The sequence below is a fragment of the Bombina bombina genome, chromosome 3 (assembly GCF_027579735.1).
Source record: "Bombina bombina isolate aBomBom1 chromosome 3, aBomBom1.pri, whole genome shotgun sequence".
Classification (NCBI taxonomy): domain Eukaryota; kingdom Metazoa; phylum Chordata; class Amphibia; order Anura; family Bombinatoridae; genus Bombina; species Bombina bombina.
The window spans coordinates 652,384,880-652,410,184 of record NC_069501.1 but is presented as its reverse complement, the minus strand read 5'-3'; the positions used below and the strand labels follow the sequence as shown (position 1 = coordinate 652,410,184).

The window sequence follows — 25,305 nt, the reverse complement described above, 5'->3', positions numbered from 1 at the left end:
TACCCTGTTCACTCCAAAGGGAACTTTATACCAGTTTTTGAGAAATTCTTAGAGAAAGAACTAAGGGAAATCTGTCTAAGAGATAGAAAGAGAAAAAGAAAGAGTTGTAACCTGAGTAGAAATGAACAAAAGGCACTTACGAAACTAAGTGAAGATATGGACATAGTGGTTCGTAGTGCCGATAAGGGTGGGGGTGTGGTAATCCAGGGAAGGGAAAACTACATCAAGGAAGCCAAATGTCTATTAAGCGATTCTGAGACTTATAAGGTCCTAGAGAAAAATCCAACTAAAGAGTTCTCATCTGAATATGAGGAGCTTATTAGAACTGGTAAAAATGACTTTGTTCTGAGTAATGCTGAGTTTCAATATTTGGTGGTGGGGAACACAGTCCTACCGATTTTCTATCATCTCCCCAAAATTCATAAAGATTTAATAAACCCTCCGGGGAGACCGATAGTTTCGGGGATTGGGGGCATCACCAACAAATTATCGGAGTACGTTGACTAGGTTTTGAAACCCATGGTCCCATGTTTGCGGTCATATGTGAGGGATACGATACACATTTTGGAATTGACAAAGGATATAGCATGGCAACAAGACTTTATTTGGGTGACTATGGATGTTTGTTCATTGTACACCTCAATTCCCCATTTGTTGGGAATTGCGGCTGTAAAGTATTTTGCTAAGAACAGTGGTTACATCAATGAGACCCAAATTAGTTTTTTGGAGAAGGCCATGGGGTTCATTTTAACTAAGAATTATTTTGTGTTTGAAAACAAATTTTTCCTCCAAAGAAGAGGTACCACAATGGGTACAAAATTCGCTCCCACCTTTGCGAATCTTTACATGGGGTGGTGGGAGGATCTATTTGTTTTCAACACAAATAATCCATTTAAGTGTAATATAATACAATGGTATCGTTACATAGATGACGTTTTTATGATTTGGCATGGCTCTATTGAGGAATTAAACAGATTTGTAGAATACACCAATACAAATCTCTTTAATTTAACATTTACAATGGAATGGTGTAGAGACAAAATAAACTTTTTAGATCTTGAAATTATACAGGAACAAGGCAAGGTCTATACAAATCTGTTTAGGAAACCCACAGATACAAACGGGTATCTCCATGCCAATAGTGGTCATCACGGTAAATGGATACAGAACATCCCCCTAGGTCAATTTCAAAGAGCAAGACGAAACTGCACTAAAGATAGTGACTATCAAGCAGCTGCAGGGTTAATAACAAACAGATTCCTAGCGAAGGGATATCAAAGTAACCATTTGATAAAAATTCAGGAAACTGTTGGGAAAATGGATAGGGATAAACTCATTAGAGGTACAAACCAGAAGAAAAAGAGTAGGGATAATAAAAGAAAGATACAATTTGTGACAAAATTTAACCGAGCCTCAAGGGAAATTGAAAAAGCAATGAAGAAGCATTGGCCTATCATAATGCAAGACCCAATTTTAAGAGACATTTTGAATGATAGGGGACAAGTTATTTTTAAGAGAAATTTTAACGTTAAGAACAGGATTAGCCCAAGTATGTTGAAATCTGGGAATCCCACAAATTGGTTAAAGAAGAATACAGATGGATTATTTAAAGGGACATGCCACCCACATTTTTTCTTTTATGATTTAGAAAGAGAATGCAATGTTAAACATCTTTCTAATTTACTTATATTATCTAATTTGTTTTATTCTCTTGATATTCTTTGATGAAAAGCATATCTAGATATGCTCCCTAGCTGCTGATTGGTTGCTGCACATAGAAGCATCATGTGATTGGCTCACCATGTGCATTGCTTTTTCTTCAAATAAGGATATTTAAAAAATGAAGCAAAATAAATTATGGAAGTAAATTGTAATGTTGTTTAAATTTCTATTCTCTATCTGAATCATGAAAGAAAGATTTTGGGTTTAGTGGCCCTTTAAGTGCGGTAGAAAAATTTGTAATTGTTGTGCACATATGGAAAAGAATAAATGTGCCTTTGGAAAGAAAAAAGGTGAAACTACGTTTAGGGTTAAAGGTTTAATGAATTGTAGGACGTGCTATATTGTCTATCTTTTAAGGTGTTCGTGTGACAAAATTTATGTAGGTCGCACAAAACGTCCCGTGAAGACGAGATTTAACAAACACCTTAGAAATATAGACAATGGTCTGAACAACCATGGTGTGCCAGCACATTTTCTTGAAGCGCATAGTAGTGATAGCACAGGTCTGAGTATTTTAGCTATAGAACATGTTAAGAACCCTATTAGGGGAGGGGATAGATTACTCCTCCTAAGACAGCGCAAGACCTACTGGATTAACAAGCTGGAAGCTGTGGGTCCAGGGGGTATGAACCGTGATATAGATTTAGCAGCATTTTTAGATGTATAACAGAGTAGTGTATACATGGGCTTCTAGTAAGTGTACTTTTTGTGTGTTAAGAAATATTTTTTCCTCCATTTTAGATTTATTTAGGAAGGTGTTAGTTTACCTGAGGTACCCCTATATAAGTAGGTACTTAAAGGGAGGGGGTTTCTGTAAAGAGCTTGCACCTCTTCATAAATTATAAATATTAATTTTTATAAATAATAAAATATAAAAAATATTTTTTAATATTCCTAATATACCTAACACCTGTTTTACTTGGATGATTTAGTTGGTATAATATGTGTTCTAAGTGTTACACATATTTGATAGCATTAATAAAAAAAATTAATAAGTCTCTATAAAAATTAATATCAATAGTGAAGAGGATTTTTATGAAATTTATGAATTTTAGCATATTCTTTTAGCCATACTAATGATCAATTATGTGCAGGGAAATTGATTATTTATTTATTGACAGGTATGATTAGTTATGAATTCCTTATATTCTATTAGTCTTTTATGTAATTTGTTTATATGTGGAGTTTTTATCAAATCAATTACTGTGCTATGATAATGATGTGTTTTAATATATGTTTTATAGGCATGTATTTATGTGTATATTGTTGTTAGATTAGCACCATACATGTATATTAATAGGAGATTACTACGTGTTAAAGATTGAGCAAATAGCCACCATGATCAGAACTAATACAGACTTTTGCGGCTTGAGCTCACACTGTATGAAATCCCCTATACCGCAAAGGATAGAGAAGTGTGGATGATATAAAAAGGGCTTTGACAAGCAATGTGGGCATTGCCTCTGACGAAGCAAGGAGGAGCCTCATGAAACGCGCAAGGCCACGCCCACTTGACGATACGTAGGACGTACTCTGAGCCGGCTTTTTACAGAGCAGCGTCTATCAGATCGGAGCAGAGAGGGTCCTAAGAATTTATGAGAAGACTTACCCGCTGGCTATCGAATATCACAGGAGGGTGAGAGGAGGAGACCGGTGGAGAGATGCTCACACTAAACAACATATATATGTGTAAACATACCTCATATGTTTGAGGGCATCTATGTGAGTGTTCAGTCTGATGTTTGGATGTCTGTATTTTTGTGTTAATTATTAAATAGTTTTTTTTAATCTACACTTAGATTATCTGTGTACTGTTTGGTGCACAGAGTTGCGCTTAAGGGGGTTAGTGTTAGGTTTTTTAAGGGGGGATTGGGTGGGTTTTAGAGTAGGGGTGTGTGGGTGGTGGGTTGTAATGTTGGGGGGGTATTGTATTCTTTTTTTTACAGGTAAAAGAGCTGATTACTTTGGAGCAATGCCCCGCAAAAGGCCCTTTAAAGGGCTATTTGTAATTTAGTATAGGGTAGGGAGATTTTATTATTTTGGGGGGCTTTTTTATTTTATTAGGGGGATTAGATTAGGTGTAATTAGTTTAAAATTCTTGTAATTCTTTTTTTTCTGTAATTTAGTGGGGGGGGGGGGTTTCCGTAATTTAGTTTATTTAATTTAATTGTAATTAATTGTAGGTAGTTTAGGTAATTAGTTTAATGATAGTGTAGTGTTAGGTGTAATTGTAACTTAGGTTAGGATTTATTTTACAAGTACTTATTTTAGCTAAGTTTTATTAAATAGTTAATAACTATTTAATAACTATTGTACCTAGTTAAAATAAATACAAACTTGCCTGTAAAATAAATATAAACCCTAAGCTAGCTACAAATGTAACTATTAGTTATATTGTAGCTAGCTTAGGGTTTATTTTATCGGTAAGTATTTAGTTTTAAATAAGAATAATTTATTTAATTACGTTAAATTCATTTTGTTTAATTAAAATTATATTTAAGTTAGGGGGGTTAGGGTTAGACTTAGGTTTAGGGGTTAATAACTTTATTATAGTGGCAGTGGCAGATTAGGGGTTAATAAATTTAATATAGTTGCGGCGACGTTGTGGGGGCAGATTAGGGGTTAATAACTATAATGTAGGTGTCTGCGATGTGGGGGGCAGCAGATTAGGGGTTTATAAGTATAATGTAGGTGGCGGCGGTGTCCGGAGTGGCAGATTAGGGGTTAATAATATAATGTAGGTGGCGACAATGTCGGGGCAGCAGATTAGGGTTTTATAAGTATAATGTAGGTGGCGGCGGTGTCTGGAGCAGCAGATTAAGGGTTAATAAATATAATGCAGATGTCAGCGATAGCTTGGGCGGCAGATAAGGGGTTAATAAGTGTAAGATTAGGGGTGTTTAGACTCTGGGTTCATGTTAGGGTGTTAGGTGCAGACATAAATTTCATTTTCCCATAGGAAACAATGGGGCTGTGTTAGGAGCTGAACGCTGCTTTTTTGTTTTTGTTTTTCACCCAGCTCAGCCCCATTGTTTCCTATGGGGAAATCGTGCACAAGCATGTTTTGCCAGCTTACCGCTACCGTAAGCAACGCTGGTATCGAGGTGAGATGTGGAGCTAAATTTTGCTCAACACTCACTTTTCTTTGGCTAACGCCAGCTTAAAGAAAACTCGTAATACCAGCGTTGTTTAAAAGGAGCGGTAATAAAAAAAGCCTTACCGACAAAACTCGTGATCTAGACGTATTATTTTTTTTATTTACAGTTTTTAATAATATGTTCATGTACTTATATGTTTCATATTGATGGCTGATTCATTTGTTTTTTATATGTTCCCCATTGAGGCAGCAAAGGGAGGAGTCAGTGACATTTTACTATTCACCCAATTACACAAACTTTTGTCAGCTGTAAATGTTTTAAAATGTTTGTTTATATGAAGGTAGCTTAGGAGGTTATTGTTATATGCCTGAGGAAATGACTGGGAAGCTGAGAAACGCGTTGCATTAAGGATTAACCAATTTGTTAATACCCTGTTCTTTGTGGGTCTATATGACCTTTTTTTATCTATTTTATCTTTTTTGTTGATTAAATTTATATTCACCTTCAACAAACCGTTTGGTCCCTGTTTTGCTACCTTCAATACACTACCCATTGGAGTTCCAGTTTGCTGGAGAATAGTAAGCAGAAGAACTATAAACCTTCAGTCTGCCTCTATAAGCACAATTGAGTGCTGCTTCCAAATGTGAGTACCCTAACCCTGCACATATATACCACAGTAGGAGTAACATTTGGAAATATTGATACACACAGGAGGCGCCCTTTTTGTTTGTTTTTTCTGAAGGAACGTCTGATTATTACATTTAGGGGTTAAGATCCCTGCCTGTTTTTCCATTGCTAGACTTCAGGATTCAGTACTTTGGTCTATGGACTGACATGTTTGCACATGCTTTGTCCTATGTTAAACTGTATTGCATGTGTTTTGGACTGAATTATTTTAATTTGTTTTAGTTTTTATTATTTTTCATTTTTATTTACTTTCAATATATTTTTATCTTTATTTAATAATATTGTTATAATAATTTTACTATCAGTTATTTTGTTGTGCCCCCTTTTGATTGTGCTTTTTATGCATTTATATTTTCTTTTTTTCTTTTTTTAATTTATTTTTGTTGTATTTTATCTTAATCCATCTCATAGCGCCACCTTGTGCTCTTGTAGAGCGGTCCTGTTATTATATACTGTATGTATATATATATATATATATATATATAGAGAGAGAGAGAGAGAGATGTATTTACAGACATATATACACACATTAATATATATGTACACATAAATAGACATATATATATAGGTATATACAGTATATATTACAAGTGCACTGAAGCCCTTTGCAGTTAAAGTGATTGTAAAGTTGAATTATTTAAAGCCCAGTATTTAAAAATACTATTAAAAACATGAGCACTTTAAGGCACCAAACTTTACAATTATGCTTCTTTTTAAAAATACTTACCTTTTTGTAATAATAAACATACCGCAGATCCTCTGCCCGCATATCCTTCAGTATTTAGCATATCGATGAGGATGATCTAACTTCCTCCAATCTTTGTGTGCCACACGAGCTGGGTGCCAAAGGGGCCACACAAAGATTAGAGGAAGCCAGATTCGTTATCGATCTACTTAATACTAAAGGAGATGCGGGTATATATATATATATATATATATATATATATATATATATAGACACAGTGTATAAATTCTAAAAATATTCAGTGAGAATATAATATTTTTTTTATCGAGTCAAACACATAATCCCACTTACCAGAATCTATTCTGTATTTTCTGTTTTTTTCACCTTTGGATACAGCCACAGAGTCTTTGTCATCCATACTAGTTGAGCTGTGTTCCGAGTCACTATCACTATCACTAGAGACCACTACAAGAAACAAAAATCATTAGTAAATGTGATGACACAAGCAAAAGACTTAAAGGGACAAACAACTCCATTTTTTTCTTTCATGATCCAGATAGAGCATACAATCTTAAACAATTTTCCAATTTACTTCTATTATCAGATATTCTTTGTTTTCTTGTTATCCTTTGTTGAAAAGCAGTAAGGTAAGTTCAGGAGCATGCACGTGTCTGCAGTTTTATATGGTAGCAGTTTTGTAACAATGTTATACATTAGCAAGTACACTAGATGGCAGCACTATTTCCTGTCATGTAATGCTTAAGGCATCTGCACACTACCTACAGAGATATCTCTTCAATAAAGAATAACAAGAGAATGACGCAAATATGATAATAGAAGTAAATTGGGGAGTTGTTTGTAATTGTATTCTCTATCTGAATCATGAAAGAAAATGTTTTGCATTGAACTTCAGTATATGCTCTTGCCCTACACGTATACAAAGAGTATAGCTAGCTCTCCCTATATGGCAATCTGATAGCCCTATTATTACTCTCAGAAGCTAATTAGAAGCTGCAGTGAATATTTCATACTAAATTACATCAATATCTTCACCTCCGCCATTTGAAGGCTTCGCCCCCCTCCCCCTCAAATTTTGAGCAGCTTTTGCCCTCTGAACCCCCTTCCCCCACATATTTTATGGCCCAAGAGTGGCCAAGACAAAAGCTAAGTCCCCATAAACTGACATCATTAGATTAGATAGGCTAAAAAGTGTCCCCTATGTCGATGTGGGGAACATTCGCCCCATAATATAAACTGAAGTTCCATTTTATTTCGTCCAAACCCTTTTCGTACTCCATATTAAGGCATGATATGTGATTTAATTTCTGCATGTTCATCTCTCATTGTAGATTCCATTACCTTCATACAAAAAAAATATTAAAATATGACACATAGCTCTAAACCCTATGGTTGTAGCTCCTATCTCTTCCCAGCTAAATCATTTTTAACATTACCCATGCACATTCCTCTATAAGAATATAGAAATGATATGTGAAGCCGCAATCTTTGTGAGGGATAGGCAAGGTGTCCGTACATGGACACTGGTGTCCGTGACTAGCCCTTGCAGTGTCCACCACAACCTTAGTATATATTTTCTTTCTGATTAAATAATAGGAATAAAAAAAATATGTAGTGTGAATAAAATGAGTGGCTTGTCAAGAGACTGCTAGCGATATTGAGTGATAAGTTATGGAATAAATAAAGCCTGAGTGAACTAATGGATGTGTATCTGCATCAGTATAATAACACCAAGCTCTGTACAAAGACACAGTAGTGACACTGGCACATGCGTATAGCCAGACAAGGGCTGGTTATAGGGTCAGTGGTATCTGCATCAGTATAATAACACCCAGCACTATATAATAACTCAGTAGTGACACTGACACATGCGTATAGCCAGACAAGGGCTGGTTATAGGGTCAGTAGTATCTGCATCTGTATAATAACACCCAGCTCTGTACAAAGACACAGTAGTGACACTGGCACATGCGTATAGCCAGACAAGGGCTGGTTATAGGGTCAGTAGTATCTGCATCAGTATAATAACACCCAGCTCTGTACAAAGACACAGTAGTGACACTGGCACATGCATATAGCCAGACAAGGGCTGGTGATAGGCTCAGTGGTATCTGCATCAGTATAATAACACCCAGCGCTATATAATGACACAGTAGTGACACTGGCACATGCGTATAGCCAGACAAGGGCTGGTTATAGGGTCAGTGGTATCTGCATCAGTATAATAACACCCAGCGCTATATAATGAAACAGTAGTGACACTGGCACATGGGTATAGCTAGAGGAGGGCTGGTTATAGGATCAGTGGTATCTGCATCAGTATAATAACACCCAGCGCTATATAAAGACACAGTAGTGACACTGGCGCATGTGTATAGCGAAAAGAGGGCTGGTTATAGAATCAGTGGTATATGCATCTGTATAATAACACCCAGCGCTATACAAAGACACAGTAGTGACACTGGCTCATGGGTATAGCCAGAGGAGGGCTGGTTATAGGATTAGTGGTATCTGCATCAGTATAATAATACCCAGCGCTATATAATGACACAGCAGTGACACTGGCACATGGGTATAGCTAGAGGAGGGCTGGTTATAGGTTCAGTGGTATCTGCATCAGTATAATAACACCCAGCGCTATATAAAGACACAGTAGTGACACTGGCACATGGGTATAGCGAAAAGAGGGCTGGTTATAGAATCAGTGGTATCTGCATCAGTATAATAACACCCAGCTCTATATAATGACACAGTAGTGACACTGGCACATGGGTATAGCCAGAGGAGGGCTGGTTATAGGATCAGTGGTATCTGCATCAGTATAATAACACCCAGCACTATATAATGACACAGTAGTGACACTGGCTCATGGGTATAGGCAGAGGAGGGCTGGTTATAGAATCAGTGGTATCTGCATCAGTATAATAACACCCAGCACTATATAATGACACAGCAGTGACACTGGCACATGGGTATAGCCAGACAAGGGCTGGTTATAGGATCAGTGGTATCTGCATCAGTATAATAACACCCAGCACTATATAATGACACAGTAGTGACACTGGCTCATGGGTATAGCCAGAGGAGGGCTGGTTATAGGATCAGTGGTATCTGCATCAATATAATAACACCCAGCACTATATAATGACACAGTAGTGACACTGGCACATGGGTATAGCCAGAGGAGGGCTGGTTATAGGATCAGTGGTATCTGCATCAATATAATAACACCCAGCACTATATAATGACACAGCAGTGACACTGGCACATGGGTATAGCCAGACAAGGGCTGGTTATAGGATCAGTGGTATCTGCATCAATATAATAACACCAAGCACTATATAATGACACAGTAGTGACACTGACTCATGGATATAGCCAGAGGAGGGCTGGTTATAGGATCAGTGGTATCTGCATCTGTATAATAACACCCAGCGCTATACAAAGACACAGTAGTGACACTGGCTCATGGGTATAGCCAGAGGAGGGCTGGTTATAGGATTAGTGGCATCTGCATCAGTATAATAACAGACATCCCAACTCTCCCTGAACTTCAGGGAGTCTCCCTGATTGTAATAGCGGCTCCCTGATGCCAGCAAATGGAATCCAATCTCCCTGAAACTCCAAGCACCATGATCCAATGTGGCCCAAACCCGTAAATGTGTTTTTTTTTAAGGAATGCTGGGACATTATAGAACCCTCAAAGCATGCATCAGTAACAAAAAAGTTCTACCTTATTTACTGCACATAATTAAACTTCTTATTCTAAAATATTTAATCATTCAATAAGCGTACGATCACTGGAAAATAGGTTTGTTGTATGTGGTTGTGCAATAAAGCTACTTTTTTTTTTAATGTGACTTTAGCGGGAAGCTACTTTAATGATAAGTCTCTATCTTATTTAGGGTTTCATGGTGTCCAATATATAACTGGGAGGGGGGGGGGGTGCGATGCAGTAGCTTGTGAAGCCACCTCCCTGAAATGAGTTTTTGCAGGTTGAGATGTCTGTAATAATACCCAGCGCTATATAATGACACAGCAGTGACACTGGCACATGGGTATAGCTAGAGGAGGGCTGGTTATAGGTTCAGTGGTATCTGCATCAGTATAATAACACCCAGCACTATATAATGACACAGTAGTGACACTGGCTCATGGGTATAGCCAGAGGAGGGCTGGTTATAGGATTAGTGGTATCTGCATCTGTATAATAACACCCAGCTCTATACAAAGACACAGTAGTGACACTGGTACATGGGTATAGCGAGAAGAGGGCTGGTTATAGAATCAGTGGAATATGCATCTGTATAATAACACCCAGCGCTATACAAAGACACAGTAGTGACACTGGCTCATGGGTATAGCCAGAGGAGGGCTGGTTATAGGATTAGTGGTATCTGCATCAGTATAATAATACCCAGCGCTATATAATGACACAGTAGTGACACTGGCACATGGGTATAGCGAGAAGAGGGCTGGTTATAGAATCAGTGGAATATGCATCTGTATAATAACACCCAGCGCTATACAAAGACACAGTAGTGACACTGGCTCATGGGTATAGCCAGAGGAGGGCTGGTTATAGGATTAGTGGTATCTGCATCAGTATAATAATACCCAGCGCTATATAATGACACAGTAGTGACACTGGCACATGGGTATAGCGAGAAGAGGGCTGGTTATAGAATCAGTGGAATATGCATCTGTATAATAACACCCAGCGCTATACAAAGACACAGTAGTGACACTGGCTCATGGGTATAGCCAAAGGAGGGCTGGTTATAGGATTAGTGGTATCTGCATCAGTATAATAATACCCAGCGCTATATAATGACACAGCAGTGACACTGGCACATCTGTATAACCAGACAAGGGCTGGTTATAGGATCAGTGGTAGCTGCATCATTATAATAACACCCAGCGCTATATAATGGCACAGTAGTGACACTGACTCATGGATATAGCCAGAGGAGGGCTGGTTATAGGATCAGTGGTATCTGCATCAGTATAATAACACCAAGCACTATAAAATAATGTGTTTAATTTCAAATGTACGTTGGTGTCCTTCACTAAGGTCTGTACTTGGGAAAATGCTCACCACAGCCTTTGTCTGTGCCTATCCCTGATCTTTGTTCTATTTGATAATCTTTGTGTGATAGCAATGTATATCTTGCTCTGATGTAATTATTGTTTAAAGGACGAATTCTGTATGTTACTTTTCCTCACAACTTCAAAAAAAAAATTATTTAAAAAAAAAAGAAAAGAAAACTTTTGGGTTTCATGTCCCTTTAATATGAATTAGTCTGAAGGTGCCCTAAACTCAGTATTATGCTCTTGAGAACCAAATTAAACAATAATAAACATTTAACCAAATCAGTAATATTTACCAATGGACCCCATCCATCTCAAAAGATAAGCAAGCTTGCTCTATGATATTAGAATTGTTCAGTACACATATAACTGTGGTTGCATGACAAGCAGCATTTCACATGATTTTTGGCCGTTAACCCCTCCCTCCCTAGAGCCCAGTGTGGCGGAAATTCACATCCATTACTTTTTTTATTTTTATTTATTTTAATCAAAACATACATTTATACAGTTTATTATTATATTATTATCAGGTATTTGTAGAGTGCCAAAAGATTCTGCAGTGCTGTAAACATAGGAGGTATGCAAGGTAACATTTATAGGGATCAAATGGGTAGAGGGACCTGCAAAGAGTTACACTGTTGTAGTCGCTCTTATGAAGGGGATCTACAAACATCTGGGCTCGTAGACTTACATGCTAAGGGGTTCAAGGGGATAGCAATGGAGTTAGGAAGGTTAGTGTAGGTTGTATGCATCCCTGAATAATAGAGTCTTAAGGGAGTGCTTGAAGTTTTCAAAACTAAGGGAGAGTCTTGTGGAGCGAGGCAGAGAGTTCCATAAGATGGTAGCCAGTCTGGAGTAGTCTTGTAAACGGAATGTGAGGAGGTAACAAGAGGGAAGGAGAGTAGGAGATTGTGAGCAGATCAAAGGGGATGGGAGGGAAAGTATCTGGAGACTAGGGGGCGAATTATAATGCTCCAAATGGAGCTTGATGCCCCTGTTTCCACAAGAGCCTTCAGGCTCACCGGAAACAGCAGGTATGAAGCAGTGGTCTAAAAACCGCTGCTACATAACTTGTCCACCTGCTCTGAGGCTGCAGACATCAATCCGCCCAATCCAATACGATCAGGCTGATTGACACCCCTTGCTAGCGGCCGATTGGCCGTGAATCTGCAGGGGGTGGCATTGTCCAAGCAGTTCACAAGAACTGCTTGTGCAGTGATAAATGTCAACAACATACGCTTTGTATGTCAGAGTGAGAATTTTGTGTTTAATCCTGGAGGTAAGAGGAAGCTAGGGAAGAGATTGGCAGAGATGTGCAGCAGATGAAGAGTGATGTGAAAGGAAGATGAGTCTGGCAGTTCAAGGTATAAGCATAAAATAAATCATATTTCCAGTTTATATTTATTGTAAACAAACAACATTAAAAATAAAAAGCTTGCCATTTTCCTATAACATACTACTCCAAAATTCTTTTAAATATCCTATCAATTCCTTGATGTATCTAATAAGCAATACCCTATGAATTCCATACATTTTCAGAATATAACCTTATACTAGTATGTTAAACACAAACTCAAATTTATTAAATCTCCATTATACAGTGCCCATATAAGCTCATTATCCCTAATGAGTCCAGTGTGGCGGAAATTCACATGCATTACTTTTTTTATTTTTACTTATTTTAATCAAAACATACATTTATACAGTTTATTATTATATTATTATCAGGTATTTGTAGAGTGCCAACAGATTCTGCAGTGCTGTAAACATAGGAGGTATGCAAGGTAACATTTATAGGGATCAAATGGGTAGAGGGCCCTGCCAAGAGTTACACTGTTGTAGTCGCTCTTATGAAGGGGATCTACAAACATCTGGGCTCGTAGACTTACATGCTAAGGGGTTCAAGGGGATAGCAATGGAGTTAGGAAGGTTAGTGTAGGTTGCATGCATCCCTGAATAATAGAGTCTTAAGGGAGTGCTTGAAGTTTTCAAAACTAGGGGAGAGTCTTGTGGAGCGAGGCAGAGCGTTCCATAAGATGGTAGCCAGTCTGGAGTAGTCTTGTAAACGGAATGTGAGGAGGCAACAAGAGGGAAGGAGAGTAGGAGATTGTGAGCAGATCAAAGGGGATGGGAGGGAAAGTATCTGGAGACTAGGGGGGCGAATTATCAAGCTCCAAATGGAGCTTGATGCCCCTGTTTCCGCACGAGCCTTCAGTCTCACCGGAAACAGCAGTTATGAAGCAGTGGTCTAAAAACCGCTGCTACATAACTTGTCCACCTGCTCTGAGGCTGCAGACATCAATCCGCCCAATCCAATACGATCAGGCTGATTGACACCCCCTGCTCGCGGCCGATTGGCTGTGAATCTGCAGGGGGCGGCATTGTCCAAGCAGTTCACAAGAACTGCTTGTGCAGTGATAAATGTCAACAACGTACGCTGTCGGCATTCATCGATGTGCGGTGGACATAATACGCTACATCGTATAATGTCCATCCACACTTTAATAAATAGGTCCCTAGGTCTGAGATGTAGTGGGGAGCAGTGCAGTAGACGGCTTTGTATGTCAGAGTGAGAATTTTGTGTTTAATCCTGGAGGTAAGAGGAAGCTAGGGAAGAGATTGGCAGAGATGTGCAGCAGATGAAGAGTGATGTGAAAGGAAGATGAGTCTGGCAGTTCAAGGTATAAGCATAAAATAAATCATATTGCCAGATTATATTTTTTGTAAACAAACAACATTAAAAATAAAAAGCTTGCAATTTTCCTATAACATACTACTCCAACATTCTTTTAAATATCCTATCAATTCCTTGATGTATTTAATAAGCAATACCCTATGAATTCTATACATTCTCAGAATATAACCTTATACTAGTATGTTAAACACAAACTCAAATTTATTAAATCTCCATTATACAGTGCCCATATAAGCTCATTATCCCTATATTGATGTAAATAAGTTCTTAATCGATAATAATCAGAAACATATATCCTTCCTTTCCCTGGGTTAAGAATAATAAATAAATGAAACTCCCTAGAGCCCAGTGTGGTGGAAATTCACCTGCATTCCTGTAGAAACAAGTGACCACCCGGTAGGTCTCTAACATTAAGTTAGTGAGATGGGTCAATTAGTGACCACCCACTTTTGCCAAAATGCCAGGTGACTGGTGCTGTAGATGAGCACCATTTTTACAGTGATCATCTGCATCTGCATTTCCACAATTTGAATTTTCATGTAATAGTGTTATTTTAATTTTCCATAGTATGACTGGAAAACAGACTAAAAATATTGTGTCACACTATCTCATATTGTGAAATGACATATCTGTCCGTATGTACTAGTGCAAAAGATTACTTTAATCATTATGGGAGATGGACAGCCAAACTGCCTTTTATATGACTGTATGTCATTTATAGTTAAATACATGAAACACATCATTTGTCCTTTATGATTTAAAGGGACACTGTACCCCAAAATTTTCTTTCGTGATTCAGATTGAGCATGAAATTTTAAGCAACTTTCTAATTTACTCCTATTATCAAATTTTCTTCATTCTCTTGGTATCTTTATTTGAAATGCAAGAATGTAAGTTTAGATGCTGGCCCATTTTTGGTGAACAACCTGGGTTGTCCTTGCTGATTGGTGGATAAATTCATCCACCAATAAAAAAGTGCTGTCCAGAGTACTGAAACAAAAAAAAGCTTAGATGCCTTCTTTTTCAAATAAAAATAGCAAGAGAACGAAGAAAAATTGATAATAGGAGTAAATTGGAAAGTTGCTTAAAATTGCATGCTCTTTCTGAATTACAAAAGAAAAAAATTGGGTTCAGTGTCCCTTTAATTAAAGTATACATTTGCAAACAACTTTCCAATTTATTATCAATGTTGCATCATTCTCATGGTATTGTTTGTTGAAGGAGCAGCAAAGCACTACTGGGAGCTAGCTGGACACTTTGAAAAGCCAATAACATATGTATGCAGCCTCCAATTAACAGCTAGCTCCCAGCTCCTGAGCCTACCTAGGTATATGTTCTAACAAAGGATACCAAGAGAACTAAACAAATTAGATAAAATAAGTAAATTGAAAAGTTGTTTAAAACTGTTTAAACATTTCTTGTGTTTCATGTCCCTTTAAGCTTATAGTTATGTTAGACCTTTTTCTAACAGTTGCCGTTTCGCTGATACAAATAGAAGTTTACCTACACACACATTTTCTAAAATAATTAGTCTATTTTGCAGGTAGCATCTGCACACTGCTTCATAATTGGCAATTTTTCAACCAACCTGTGTATGGCAGAGAACAATGCTAAATAGTTATTACACATAATGTTCAGCTCCATTGTATAAGGTAATCGAATGTGCACACTGCATTAACCTTTAACACAGGTCAGTTTATAATAACCTGCAATATACTCTGTGCACCCAATTAAAGGGATTGATCTTGCAGTTAAGGACAAAGGTGAAAATAATTTTGATTATTGTTATCCATGATTTTAAACAAGAGCCCAAACTAGATTTTTTACAAAGCAAAACTATTGAATGCATTTTATAATTTTTATTAAACAAAATAATAAATGTATATTTTTTATGTAAGCTAATTCATAATAAACATGTATTTAGAAAGATATCACACGCATACACACAGATCCAGAAATATGGTTACAATCATCTGTGGCTTTTCTGGCTCCTTTTCTGACTGAAAAGTTAGTTTTCGATCGGATAGGCCAGTTTGACTTTTTGAATTTGACACCTATAGGTAATTGATAGATTACGGTAGCAATCAGCACTCAGGAAATTAACCAGAGATCCGATCACTGGTTAATTTTCTAAAAGTGCTCCAAATGCCCTCACAATAGAGGGCAATGTCGTTTTTTATTAAAATAAAAAAACAACTGCATTAGGCAGTTTTTGGGGTCTAAAGTTGGTGGGAGTGGGGTGTTTACATTGCGGTCTATGGGAACTGTGTGTTCCCTGGAAATATATATTTATATGGTTATAGAAATATATATTTATGTGTTAATATGTATATACAGTATATACACATATTGAGGAAAGAATGTATAGGAGCACCAGCTCGTCGATAAAAAACAATCCTTTATTTGGAAAAAATAATAATACAACAACAAGTTGAGGGATACAAAAAACGAAGGGGTCAGCAGCAACACACAGCTGACACGTTTCGGCTAGTAGCCATATTCAAAAGCTGATAGCCAACAAAGTTAAACACACATTTTAAAAAATAGAGACCTCCTTATACTGGTTGATACTAAATTGACTTACTAATCTAATTGGTGTACGATTACAGCCAGTAAAATCAATCATTCCGGAGCTTAATAGCCTCTAGTACTCTCTTATTGGTCTGTATATGTAATCATTGTACTAGGTATTTCATAATTGTTACACTGTAGAGACCGGAGAGTTTACGGACAGAAACTCATTAGTATGTACATTATTAAATCAACACTTTTGCAACAGGTATGGCTTAGTATGTAATAATCATAATATAAAATATGGCAAATTGCGGAACATGCTAACATTTGGCATACCTTAAAGTTCACATACAAGGTACGTAACTGGACGGCAATATGAATGTGATCTATTGTCATACCAACGTACTTCATGTCACATTCACATGATAGACAATAGATCACATTCATACTCTTACAATTAATGTGATTTTTGATGTAACATTTTTTATTGAATCGATCAACCACAATTTTTTTCTTTTGCATATGATTGCATATATTGCAATGCCCACATGATATAGATCCTTGGAATATTGGGATTTTTTTGGCATTGCGATTGAAATGACTTGTGGTCAGACGATCCCTTAAATTATGGGCCCTCCTATAAGTGAATAGGGGTTGATCAGGAATTAAGCTCTGTAGTGTGGCATCACTTTTTAATATGTACCAATGTTTACGTATTATACTAGAGACTTCTTCACTTAGTCCGATATATGTAGATATAAACCTTAACTGGTCAGATGACTCAACTTTTTTAGGTTTCAGGAGTTCCATTCGATCTTTATTCAGTGCCCTTCTATATGCCTTAGCCAGTGCTTTTTTAGTGTACCCCCTCTGCAGCAGTCTTAGTTTTAATTCATCTGCAGCTTGTTTAAAGGACTCAAAGTTAGTACAGTTACGGCAAATTCTCAAATATTCGCCATACGGTATTATATTAAAAAGTGATGCCACACTACAGAGCTTAATTCCTGATCAACCCCTATTCACTTATAGGAGGACCCATAATTTAAGGGATCGTCTGACCACAAGTCATTTCAATCGCAATGCCAAAAAAATCCCAATATTCCAAGGATCTATATCATGTGGGCATTGCAATACATGCAATCATATGCAAAAAAAAAAAATTTGTGGTTGATCGATTCAATAAAAAATGGTACATCAAAAATCACATTAATTGTAAGAGTATGAATGTGATCTATTATCTATCATGTGAATGTGACATGAAGTACGTTGGTATGACAACCAGAGGCCTTGGGGTTAGAATGACTGAACATTGAGTAACATCAGATTAGCTGCACGAGATGTGGAGAAAGGAAAAAAGATTACAAGTGTTGCCAGACACTTTCTTGATAAACATAATGGTAAAACCCAAAGCTTTAGATGCTGGGGTTTGGAATCTATCAAACCGGGCATCAGAGGTGGCAATACCGAGGATGCATTACTTAGGAGGGAAGCCCAATGGATATTTAGATTAAATTCAGTAATGCCATTCGGCATGAATGAATATAATAACAAGTTGAGCAATACAAAAAACGAAGGGGTCAGCAGCAACACACAGCTGACATGTTTCGGCTAGTAGCCATATTCAAAAGCTGATAGCCAACAAAGTTAAACACACATTTTAAAAAATAGAGACCTCCTTATACTGGTTGATACTAAATTGACTTACTAATCTAATTGGTGTACGATTACAGCCAGTAAAATCAATCATTCCGGAGCTTAATAGCCTCTAGTACTCTCTTATTGGTCTGTATATGTAATCATTGTACTAGGTATTTCATAATTGTTACACTGTAGAGACCGGAGAGTTTACGGACAGAAACTCATTAGTATGTACATTATTAAATCAACAATTTTGCAACAGGTATGGCTTAGTATGTAATAATCATAATATAAAATATGGCAAATTGCAGAACATGCTAACATTTGGCATACCTTAAAGTTCACATACAAGGTACGTAACTGGACGGCTATATGTATCCAAATATACATCAAAAGTGTATAGGTCAGGCTAAAGGACTCCTTATTGTCTATGGCAAGATACGTATTTTTAATTTCAGTTTTGTTAGGTATGTGCGCTACTTAGAAGTACTATGATATTATAATAAAAAAGATAACACACACACACATATATATATATACATATATATGTACAGTATGTGTATATATATATATATATATATATATATATATTTCAGAACATTGCTCAAGAAGCAGACAAAAGCTGTAAGAACAGAAGAAAAGTGGGAATTTGTAGCACTCACGACCACTAAATTTGTGTCCTACTGTAATAAAACAGTTAATAGGTTCTGTGTTACTTCAAGATATAAAATATATGTTAACTTTATTATAATTACATTAAAAGTGATAAACATCACTTATCCCCTAATGTGGGAGATATCACTCAAATTAAATTTCAAGATAAAAATAATAATATGATACAAAAAAGCGCTCAAATGGGTGTAAAAAAGCTCTGGGGTAAAAGCCTCCCTGTATTCCTGGCCGTAGCTGGATACACGGCTTCAGGTGACAGAGGCGTACCCCCCAGCGCTTTCAAAATATACTACCCAAAAAGAGCCAAATTATAACATTAAAACCAAAATTCTATCACAAATGCATTTCGGCCGCAAGGCCTTTCTCAATGTGTCTCAAGTTGATTAGACTGGCAAACCGAGTGTTTCGAGTGGCTGCTTTAAAAGCCCATTCCTTGATTACGCCTATCCAATCAGATGCAGCCCTCTGACCGCACCTTCCGATCAGCCAATAGTCACAGCGGTGTGTAACCACTCCTTCCTTAACTGTGTGTTACATTTCTATTGGGGCGTCGATCCAGGTGACGTCACCAATAAACACGCATGCGCATACGCCCCTTCTGTCAGCGCTGTCTGTTTATCCTTGTCAGGCATTACATATCTATCATCTACCTATATTATACATAATATTCCTATTTTCTTTATACACAGATGGGCTGGTGATATATAATATAGTACTATTGTATATTAACCTGATGTTATATAATCTTAGTATGCCATTATGATACGGCATTCCAGTCCAACATAGTATTTCCAACCTAAGGGATATTTATAATAAACGGTGGCAAATTATGGTATATGCGCTTGTAAAGGGGTATTGTAATTCACATAGTTAAAGGTATTATTAGGCATATTCAACGGAATTGGGTTTATTGCTCAGTATCTGATTGGATCGCAAAATCTAGGGAAATAATACGGTCAAAAATGATCTATTTCATAACTTTGCGATGTGCACTCACAGAACATTTCAACACAATCAGCATTGTTACCCCCAAATGAGCCTATATTCGGTTCCATCCTAGTACTGAAGTACGTATTCATTCGGATTTTGTCCCAAATAGGTCAGGGTTGATCAAATTGTGTAATGTTAGGATTTAATAAAATCTGTCAGTTGTGGAGCAGTGATAATTCGATCACCCATCACTATATCTTCCAAACAAGACATACATATGGTATACCAAAAATTCTGGGTGCACATCATTATAAGGGTGTACTTGTATAATAATAGTTTACATAAACCCAAACAACAGCAATTCACCCCTGAGTGTAGTCAAGAGTGTTCCATATTGGGTAGTGTGTTATTTGAATTACAAGTATACCCAAAAGTTATTATATTCATTCATGCCGAATGGTATTACTGAATTTAATCTAAATATCCATTGGGCTTCCCTCCTAAGTAATGCATCCTCGGTATTGCCACCTCTGATGCCCGGTTTGATAGATTCCAAACCCCAGCATCTAAAGCTTTGGGTTTTACCATTATGTTTATCAAGAAAGTGTCTGGCAACACTTGTAATCTTTTTTCCTTTCTCCACATCTCGTGCAGCTAATCTGATGTTACTCAAATGTTCAGTCATTCTAAACCCAAGGCCTCTGGTTGTCATACCAACGTACTTCATGTCACATTTACATGATAGACAATAGATCACATTCATACTCTTACAATTAATGTGATTTTTGATGTAGCATTTTTTATTGAATCGATCAACCACAAATTTTTTCTTTTGCATATGATTGCATATATTGCAATGCCCACATGATATAGATCCTTGGAATATTGGGATTTTTTTGGCATTGCGATTGAAATGACTTGTGGTCAGACGATCCCTTAAATTATGGGCCCTCCTATAAGTTAATAGGGGTTGATCAGGAATTAAGCTCTGTAGTGTGGCATCACTTTTTAATATGTACCGATGTTTACGTATTATATTAGAGACTTCTTCACTTAGTCCGGTATATGTAGATATAAACCTTAACTGGTCAGATGACTCAACTTTTTTAGGTTTCAGGAGTTCCATTCGATCTTTATTCAGTGCCCTTATATATGCCTTAACCAGTGCTTTTTTAGTGTACCCCCTCTGCAGCAGTCTTAGTTTTAATTCATCTGCAGCTTGGAAGATAAACAAGGGGCGCCAACATAGTGTGAATCGTTCAAACAACAAATATAAAAGTGATGTGCAAAAAACTACTCACAAGGAAAGTGGCACCTTAAATGAATAAGGTGCGATAAAGCAGGCTGACATTCAAATTCCAGCAGTCAGTACGCTGGAGGTCTCACCCAGAGGACCTGTGGAATCCAGATAGGCGTCTAGAAAGTAGCACCCACGTTTTTTAGGGCCAATGGCCGGACCAGGTGAGCTGCAAGCTGATAGGTGTTCTCCTGCTGCACTCACGCCACCGAGACTTTTCTCCAAAAACGACAGTGTCAGTGTATGAAAGGTTCCGTGGCAAAAGTCCTGTTTCAAAAACAAGTGGATCGTGGAAAGAAGCAAAAATACCGGGTCGTGGTATAAAACAAACAGTATTTATTTTGCAACGCGTTTCTCAGTCTATTCCAGACCGTTTCATCAGGCATAATCATAGTTAACAATAGAGATCTATTTAAACCCACAGTGACCCGGAATTGAAACAAAAGGTCAACTCTATTAACAATGTTGCAATTGCAAAAACATTTAACTTTTGATACATTGTATAAATTGGTTTGAACAATTGTGACCACACAGATAACACTTAAATAAAAAGTATATAAAAAACCCTATTCGCAATTACCAAATATATCTGGAAAAAAATAAAATATCTCATAGTAAACTGGACATATATTAACATGTGTGTATATGTATATCTCATCTCCTGGTTGGATTCGAACCCAGGACCTAATGTGTGCTAGGCAATGGAAAAATCAAAAGGCTACCTTTATGTCTTGTTTGAATTTCTTGCAAAAAGGATTAGTATTGATACAAAATATATAAATTGATCTACATGTCTCACAATGTCTAGAAGATAATCTTATTTGGTCTTTTTAATAAATGACTCTAATTTTTAAAACCAAACTAAAAGGAATTTTCTTATAAATATAAAACTAAAAAAGAAATGTTCGTGACAAATGCTTACTATAAATAAGTGACATATAAAAATTGTAAAAAATATATATGTATATATATATTTTATTTTATGGCTCCACTGGACTTGAACTTGGGACCTTCTGTATGTTAAGCGAGCATGAAATTGATAAGGCTATCTTGAAGGGCTATTTTTATGTTATATATTGGAGCAGAAATATGTTAGGAATTATGTGATTAATAATATGTATATATATATTTGGGACTCCACTGGACTCGAACTTGGGACCTTTTGTATGTTAGGCGAACAAGAAATTGGTAAAGCTATCTTGAAAATTTATGTTATATATTGGGGCGGAAATATATTTGGGAATTATGTTATTAATTGTTTCCAATCATATACAACAACCAAATAGACTAAAAAGTGTATCCAGAATGTATATAAACAATTGTAGGTGTATGTATTGATGAATAATAAAACATTCAAAAAGATGAAATGTGCAAAATAGTGTATCGTAGAAAATAATATAAATCAGGTATGTAAAATATAATATAATATGAAACTATATAGGTGCTTGGACTATTAGGTTTAGAACCGGATAGACAAGTGCATACATATACACAACTATGTGGACATGCTCATCATGGGCATATACACATAAATATAAGTGTATGGAAACATAACATATTCTATATGTGTCTAAATTGCATTAATGCAATATATTATTGAAGACTGACAAAGAAGAGAAAAAGAAATAAGAGAGATATAATGTAGTGGTATCAACATATGGTAGTGTTTGTTAATGTATATCAAAAAATATAAGAAAATATGATGTACTAGACCCTAAAAGCTAAATCTCATATTAGATATAAATGTAACCTGTATAAAAGTGATAATTTATGTGAAGGCTGCCAAATCTACATTGGCGTTTAAGCCTAATGGATACAAGGTTTTGAGTTTGTGTATCCAATATGTTTCTAATTGCCTGAGTTTAATCAGACGATCATAATCTGTGGAAGGTGGTACATGATCAATAGGGATAATTTTATAGATATCTGAACTCCCGTCGTGTATCGTTTCACAATGGTTGGGGACACTATGGTTGGTTTTAGTTTTTTTACAATTTTTACAATTTCGATGATGTTCACCCCAACGGGTACGGAGATTTCTAATAGTGCGCCCTACATACTGGACGCCACAAATACAATTAAGGAGATACACTATATATTTAGATTCGCAATTGAGACGATGTGTGATTTGATAAGTTAAACCAGTAATATTGGATTTAAAAGATTTTTGTGAAATTGTAAATTTGCACATGTTGCAACCTCTTTTGCCACATTTAAATGATCCATGGGAAGCTAAAAAGTTTAAAGTTTTGGTTTGTTTATTGGACCGAAATTGGCAATGTTTTACTCTTTTACTGGGGGCTAATTGATTCCTTAAAGTGGGAGCTCGTCTATATACAATTTTGGGTTTTTCACCGACTATATCTTTAAGGAAAGGATCCTTTTGGATAATGTTCCAATGTTTATGTAGTATGTTTCGAATTTTGTAGTGGTTGTTATTGTATTGTGTAATGAAAAGTGGTTCACAAACAACGTTGTTTGTGGATTTCTTTTTGGTTTGATTGTTGGTGCTATTTTGGACTTTTTCAAAGATTAATTCTCTATCTAGATTGCGTGCTTTTTTAAGACATTGATTTAGTAGATCTATAGGATAACCTTTGTCTACAAAGCGTTGGTAAAGAACCTTGCTTTGAATGTCAAAAGATTCTAAATTGGAGCAATTCCTGCGTATTCTCTTAAATTGGCTGTATGGGATGTTTCTTTTCCACCCTATATGGTGGTTACTAGAGAAGTCTAGATAGCTGTTGCTATCGACTTTTTTGAAAAAAGTTTGAGAAATGATGTTACCTTGATTATCCCAACTTAGTAATAGATCCAAGAATTCTATTGAAGATTTTTGTATATTAGCTGTGAAGGTTAAACCCATCTGATTCTGATTTAAATGTTCTATTAGTGTGTTAGCTAGCTCGTGGCTCCCTCTTAAAATAAAAATCAGGTCATCTATATAGCGGCCATAGTATACCAGGTTCGCCCAAAAGCTTGAGGAATAAATATATCGGTCTTCAAAGATTCCCATAAACAAATTTGCAAAGCTCGGGGCGAACCTGGTACCCATGGCCGTCCCCTTGACCTGTAGAAAAAATCTATCTTGAAAAATAAAATAATTGTGCTTGAGGATGTATTCTATTCCTTCCAATATAAATTCTTTTTGGATGTCTGGCATATATAGGTCCTTTTCCAAAAAGATGGAAACTGCATTAATACCCATGTTATGGCAAATGTTAGAATAAAGGGAGCCAACATCACAAGTGATCCAAATTAGATCATCGTTAGTAGAAATGTTTTTAAGTTGATATAGTAAATGTGTGCTATCTCTGATATAGGAGGGTAAAGTAACAACATATTTTTGTAAAAATTGATCTAAATAAAAAGATAAATTGTATGTGAGGTTACCAATGCCTGCTATAATGGGGCGTCCAGGTGGATTAACTTGATCTTTGTGGATTTTGGGCAGGTGGTAATAGTGTGCCACACTAGGATTTGTGACTTTGAGAAATTCTTTCTCTTCTTTATTTAGAATACCTGTGGATATGCCCTTTTGTATTAGTGTACTGTACCCTTTTAGGAAAATACTTGTTGGATTGAAAGAGATTTCCCTATAATATTCAGTGTCTGTTAAAATTCTATTGGCCTCTTTGAGATAATCTCCTAGATCTTGTAGGACAATACCACCGCCCTTATCTGCATCCTTGATTATCAGATTTTTATTGTTGGCTAGCATACGTAAAGCTGTTTGTTCGCTTTTGTGTAAATGGTACTGTTTTTTGTGATCTTTTGAAAGTTTTTCAAGATCCTCAATGACTGATCTTTGATATAATTCTATATAGTGGTTTGTTGAAAAAGATGGTGTAAATTGGGATTTTACCTTAATATCTGTATGAATATAATCATCAAATAAATGGGTAGTTAAGCTTTCTGTTTCTGCAAATATGACCTTCATATTCTTATTAGGGGTCATATTATTGACTAGTATAGTCTGTGTATTTTCAGGTTGTATATATTTTTGTTGTTTTAGTTTCTTTTGTGCAAAGAATTTCTGCAAGGATAGTTTCCTTGTAAATTTATTAACATCCACAAATAGATGATATAAGTTGTGAGGATTGGGTGGGCAGTATGAAAGGCCTTTGTGGAGTACTCTTTTCTCATTAGTTGTTAGAATGTGCGATGATAAATTGAATATACCTTGTTCTAATTTGGATAATTTTTCTTTTTTGGCTGATAAACCCCTTCCTCTAGACCCTCTTGGTCTGAAGTGTAC

General features: G+C 36.4%; 1 protein-coding gene across 1 annotated transcript in view; it reads right to left on the bottom strand.

Moving 5' to 3' along the window:
- Nucleotides 1-25,305, bottom strand: part of RPH3AL (rabphilin 3A like (without C2 domains)) — a 599,751-nt gene that overhangs the window by 57,493 nt on the left and 516,953 nt on the right. Inside the window, exon 8 of the mRNA XM_053707379.1 lies at nt 6,544-6,657. Within this exon, the coding sequence (XP_053563354.1) occupies nt 6,544-6,657 (114 nt within the window). The remainder of the gene's footprint in view (nt 1-6,543; nt 6,658-25,305) is intronic.